The 6,318-nt window shown below is 37.3% G+C and overlaps 1 protein-coding gene across 3 annotated transcripts in view; it reads right to left on the bottom strand.

Annotated features, from left to right (window-relative positions):
- LOC109848586 (rab3 GTPase-activating protein catalytic subunit) overlaps positions 689-6,318 on the bottom strand; it is a 24,695-nt gene continuing 19,065 nt past the window's right edge. For all 3 annotated transcript variants that reach the window (XM_020418157.1, XM_020418158.1, XM_020418159.1), the window contains 5 exons: positions 5,015-5,054; positions 4,203-4,471; positions 3,485-3,662; positions 2,876-3,087; positions 689-1,762 (listed from right to left, as the gene is read on the bottom strand). In XM_020418157.1, the coding sequence (XP_020273746.1) occupies positions 1,466-1,762; positions 2,876-3,087; positions 3,485-3,662; positions 4,203-4,471; positions 5,015-5,054 (996 nt within the window). In that variant the 3' untranslated portion in view covers positions 689-1,465. The remainder of the gene's footprint in view (positions 1,763-2,875; positions 3,088-3,484; positions 3,663-4,202; positions 4,472-5,014; positions 5,055-6,318) is intronic.

Below are 6,318 nucleotides of genomic sequence, written 5' to 3'. Positions count from 1 at the left end.
GGGGGCCGATCCCATTTTGCCGCCCCTTCGCCTTACTGTGTGGTGCAATCGCGAGTCGTGGCCGGCTCAGAACTGACCGCTCGCACAAAGTCCATGCTGGTAGAAAACGTACTCGTTTACCACTGCGAGACAACAACAACTACAGTGACAGATATTAACGGTACAATCAAAATCCATAATATATTCCCGGACCGTGAATTGATGTCCCAAACCCGTGTGGGAACCACACCATCTGTACGATCCGTCGGTGGTCTCGGAAAGCAAGCTAATTGGCCCAGGCCCATTTAGGGCCCGTGAGTTTTCCCTTCGGTGTCGGCTGATACCGCTCATGCTCACAAGTGTTTTCTGAGGGGTTTTGACAAAGAAATGTGATCAATTAAACCCACTGAGCATCCCCCCCCCTGCTCTTTTTCTCACTTGCTTTTGTCGTCTGTTTGTAGAACCAAGCACATTAGAGCTCACAATGCCAGGTGGGGGAGCACGTCAGAGCTGTCCCAAGACTTTTGACTTGACCGAAGGACAAAACCTTTGAATGAGAACATAAGCATGGGGGGGGCCCCCTCGTAACAGGGAAAGGACTCTATCTTGCATTAATGAGGGATCACGGTACAGCGAATAATAATAAACAAATGAGCCAAAAGCATTGTGCTAGAGCACGACCAACGTGGGCAACTGATGAGGTTAGAGATGACTTACTAATTTCCATCTTTTAGGAGCTTTTACAGAGTAAAACATGAAATAACGGAAGCAGTAAAATGAAGAACAATTCACAAAAGATCGTGAGGGAGCTTCAGCTTTGATTAAACATGATACGAACTATAACGGTTAATTTTACAATCAGCTGCGCATGCCCACGGCTCTGAGCAGGTGTTGAACCAAATATCAAATGTTTGAATCAGATCTCTCTCCGAATTTATCCTTCGAGATCTAATGATGTAAAAAAATGTTAAATACGCCTTCAATGAAGAGAAATCTCAACCCAACCACTGAATTCGAAGTTAACGGAAGTTACATGTAGACTGTGAATCTTCTGCGTATAATGAGAAAGAGAATCATCTTCTATAATAAGTATATATGCATGTCTCTGAAGTATCACCCTTTTAAACTTTAATCCCTCAATAGTGCTCTTCCTTGCTCTTCTTAACCCGCCATCCGGCCACCGTAATGACTTGATACATATGAAAGAGCGAAAAAAACCCGGCCCTTTTCTGGCCATTAAATTGAGATATGATACAATATATATCGGGATTGTGTGCAGGAACGGCGACAGAAACAATCATCAGCTCTCGTGTAATCTCAACCATGGCAACTATCACTTACGTATATGTGTTGATCACGATGGAAACTCCAATAAAGTCCCCAGGGGAACTTCACATTCTCAGAAATAACCATGGCATCTAGAAAGCTAATGGCTAACGAGAGCACCACTTTCAGAGATAGAACAGATGAGATTCCTCTAGTGTGACTAATCCCAAGATGTCACAGATAGAGCAACCTGAAGATCATTAGATGTGCCACATATATACATTCTATGCGTCTCAATATCTCCGGTGATATCTGATGAATTGCTACTTCCGTAATGATTGTCACTAAGAGTATCATAGACTGAGAATATAATCTCCCTCAAGGCTGGTTCGTGACCATTAAGAAGGTTACCCATGCTCAAGACTTTCCTCCATGATTGGTTAGCTGTTGGAGGTGGAAAAAGACTCGCTACAGCATCTCTCTCACGCAACTTAACTAGTTGCTTGGTGTTGAACTCCTAGATAAAAATGATAATAAAGAACAAGAAAACAAAATCAGACCTAAGGAAAAAAGGAAAATAAATTCAGACCTAAAGGATAATCTTCGGTCATCTGCTTAGAAATAGAGACAAATGGCTCCGTAGAGCAGAATCCCGATTTTCTCTCCTGCCAATTTAAAGGGGAAGTTTACTTTTATTTTTGGACGATCTGGTACCAAATGTCCCCCTCTGATGCAAGGAGATTATAGAAGTATGCATCCATAATCGCCGCTTGGATCTAAATATTTTCAGGTATACATAAAATATTAATTTGCGGATGATGTATGTGAAGTTTGAAATTGTTTGTTTTATGCATAACTATTTAGCAGCATGGCTTTTGCATCTCTTAATGGAATTTGAAACAGTTGTCACGTTCTCCGCACTAAACTTAGTTCTGGGTCCCTGACCACTTTAGTAATCACGGTACTTAATGTAGAAAAATATAGATTACTTTTCGCAACAAGATGTAGACCAAAATCTGGCACCACAGTTCATTTACAAGAAGATTGTGAAGCAATGATGATATTCTGATCACTAGGATTACATTTAAGGACACAACAATAGCATAAGGCTAGCCAGATGATGACAATGACAATTGAACCTCTAGAATATTGGATGACCAGAAGAGAGGTCTTACCATTACAGCACAGAGACTTCCTCCGAAACACATTTTATCGTGCATTTGCAGTAACTAGAAATATGGAGGGTCATTGAGAAAGTACATGCTCAGCTAGTGGCAGGCCCTTCCTACCCAATCCAAATGTTGAACATGAGTGTGTATAGTTGGTTCTAACTTATGATGAGTCCAGTCTGCCTGATCTACTAATAATAAACATGACTTAAAAGTTACAAATTGACACTTTCAAGTTATGAATAGTCTTCACTTACATCGGTAAAGCACTTGCTAGTAAGGACTCAATTGGAGAGACATTGTGTACTTGACATTTCATCCCAATTATTGATAAAGTTTGGTCCTATATCATGTGTCGTAAAATCTGCTATCCTACTACAATATTTCCAAAAAAATTTGATACTAAGAAATGTAAAAACATTTCCCAAAAAAATGATACTAAAAAATGCGAAAGCACATACCTTATCATAGCAAATGCTTGCAGAACTGGTCCCCATTTTAGGAAGATAATAATTGAAATAGTCATTGAAAATTGCTTCAGAAAGACGTGGGGCATCCAACAGCTTACGACGCACTGAAGCTGCAAGGATCAATAGCTTTTCTATGTGTTCGAAAACACGACATAGTTGGAATAGGTCTCCAATCAACTCAGACTTTTCAAGCGAATGATTACCTGTTCATTACAAAAAAGGTTATCAGAGCTGGAAAATTGACATCTAAAAAGAAATCTTTTGGGACACCACAGATAGCATAATTTACACACAACATTTTCTAACACTATCCTCAACCAATACCATATGGTCATTGCCTAACACTGAAATTGGTTGCTTAAAACTTAAGCAAACATGTTTTCATTGGTTCATTGCAACGAGTACACATTATAAAGGAAAGCGAATACTAGAGTATTTCTTTAGCAATAAGTTAGAGCAGAAACAGGTTTAATGTGAATGAATGTTTCGCATATTCATGATGCACATCATGTTCCAAACTATAATTCGGCCTTCAGGGAAGTAAAGAGATGAACATTGCCACATACTCCATTTCAAATACTTAATAATCGAGCTAGATACCTTGAAAACACTTCAACGTAGATGCCAGTGTCAGGTATAGCTGGTCAAGTTTTGTTTTCATAAGTTTCCAATCACCAAATGCTGTTTGGTTTAAAGTGTCAGCTGAAGCTCTGAAAGCAGTAGTGACCATTTGCTCAAGCAGCTGCTGTGGTTTAAGTGTTTCCAAATAATGGAGTATCTGCGTGAAATATCAGAAAATTGTTAACATTTCAAACAGAATGTCCACAGAAAAACAAGCAAGCAGAATGTCCACAGAAAAACAAGCAAGCAGATATAACCTATATAGGTGAAGGTCACACTTTCAAAATGAGAGTTCAAAGGTACTCACTAAATTAAAATGAACATAAAAAACATTTTTATTCTTTATATAATACTTAAAGAGTTTAGAGTTTAGACCATTGTAAAGGACCCCCTACACCATGCAGACTAGCACTATACATAGAAGGTGTACTGCACATAAAGATGAGTAAGCGTAAACCACATAAATAAACTGCATGGTGTCATAAAGCATGAGGGTACTGAAGACTATCAGAAAACTCGGAGAAAGTCATGAAATCACATACCTAATGATCAGTGTCTTCTATAAGAACAATTGAACGATCAATAATAAAAGAATTGACATCGCAAGAATAATATACTTGTAAAAAAGAAAGCATGATTGTGAATTTAAAAAAATGGCCTGATTTCCATTATACGACATTGACAGGAAAATAAGCACCTTCTCCCCTTCCCGGATTGGATCAAAGAGAGGCTTTTGCTCCGAGACTGGCAATGCTGGAGAATCATTCCAGATCTTCCGCCATGAATTTCCTTGTTCGGACATGCGCTGTGATAGTCTTCCACGTGGAGGCCAACTGTTATCTCCTTCCATCTTGTCATCTCTTAATCTATCTCCAGTTTCATCATTTTCCCAGTCAGTTGGTGAATGCCATCGAATAAAATCTTCAAAAAGTGCATCTGGATTCGCAGCTTTAAATGCAGACATGTCTGGAACATCAATATGTTTAACAAGACGATGAATATTGTATCAATAAAAACAAGGTACTTGTAGGTCAATGATTAATTGAAATATCTTTGGTACATGTAGGCCAAGGATTCTAAGCACTGTCTTTATGAAGACATCAAACTAACTAAAAATTAGTGAAAAATATTAGCAAAAAATTTATGATACCAAAGATAATTTCTCTAAACTTTTATAGTTCGTAACCAGGCTTTCACACATAGGTAGATGCAATGAACAGAAATAAGAAAAAAGCTGAATCTAAATTTATCTAGCTGACCTTTTCGATACTCTATCTGTATGTGGTTAGTTCTATGGTTATTTGTATAAACTAGATAAGCCCCTTATATCTTCAATGGAAGTTTCCACAAAGCTTATAGATCCATATTACGGATCAAAAGAAAGTACAGACATGAAGCTCATCCCAATTAGATTCCCACATCATGTTTACTTCTCGCGATAAAGGATATAAATATTTTATCAGTAAATAGAGTTTTGAAACCAAACAAGGTAGATTTAACTCATCTTACCAGAGGATAAGATATCTCTTTCCAGCTGACCTGAGACGCTCTGCAAGAACACAATGAGGTTAAATTTTTTCTGATTGACTGAATAGTTAATGAAGGCAGTTCTGGCTATCAAAAACTCATCATATACCTTTGCAAATTAATTGAACACTTGAAGTGAAGATAAAAAGTATTTTGAAGTAGATTAATTAAAAGAGTAAATTACACTAAACGCCCAAGAACTTTTAGCATTTCTAGTAAACCCCCAATAACTTTCAAAATCGCTCTAAACCCCCATAACTTCTACAGAAAACCCCCAATATCTTTGGGTAAATTACACTAAACCCCAACTAACTTTCCAAAGCCTTTGTATGTTGTTTTCTGGTTCTAATTTATGGGGGTTATCTGCAAAATGCAGAAACTTATTGGGGTTTTTTTTTGCAGAATGCAAAAGTCAATGATGTGCTATTTTGAAAGTTATTGGAGGTTTACTGAAATATGCTGAAAGTTCTCAGGGGTTTAGTGTAATTTACCCTAATTAAGGACTGCTTCTTTGGATTTCATTTCATACAAGGGGAATATCTTATTACAGACTATTACAAGAATTATAATCAATAATTAATTTCTATAATTAATAATTATAGAAATTAATTATGCACAACACTTTTAGTTGATGAATCATGCATGTGCTATTATCACATATGCTACCTCGACAAAAAAATTTCCTTCTGGTTCAATAAGAGATAACTAGTTCTTAATGAATTTCCATGTAATGATAGAGATTATTTGAGATTCAAAATAACAAGAATGATAAGAATGGTTCCACATGTTCATAACAGAACTTTGCTATTAAGTATTATTTTCAATTAGAATTCTTTTCTTTTCGACATATGCAAGAAAGAGATGTGAAAAATCAGATCAAGATGCAAACATTATCAATTGTTGCTGAGGTGATTTCCCAAAAACAAACTTGTGGTTATATAATGAGTTTTCTTATAGCTTCCAATTGTCTTATAAAGTTTGAACGGTAAAATACCTGCAAATTTTTTCAAGAGGAACTGCAAGAGACATATCTAAATTATCCTTCTTAAGTTATTGCTTTCAAACCTTCAATTATTTGCAACCCATAATTGCAAATTCAACCGCAAATTGAAAATCCAGGTCAAAGATCACACCTTAACGCATGCACCCACAAGCACAAACGCGCACAGCCTCGCATGCATGCACCCACAAACCCACACACCTTGTGTGCTCGTGCCAACTCCCAGGGCACCTAGACAAACACAAACACACTACTCACATCACACAACCAAGCACACACAGACATG

The sequence above is a fragment of the Asparagus officinalis genome, chromosome 7 (genome assembly GCF_001876935.1).
Source record: "Asparagus officinalis chromosome 7, Aspof.V1, whole genome shotgun sequence".
In the NCBI taxonomy this organism is placed as follows: domain Eukaryota; kingdom Viridiplantae; phylum Streptophyta; class Magnoliopsida; order Asparagales; family Asparagaceae; genus Asparagus; species Asparagus officinalis.
Note: the sequence above shows the minus strand (reverse complement) of the source record. Positions and strands in the feature narration are given on the sequence as shown.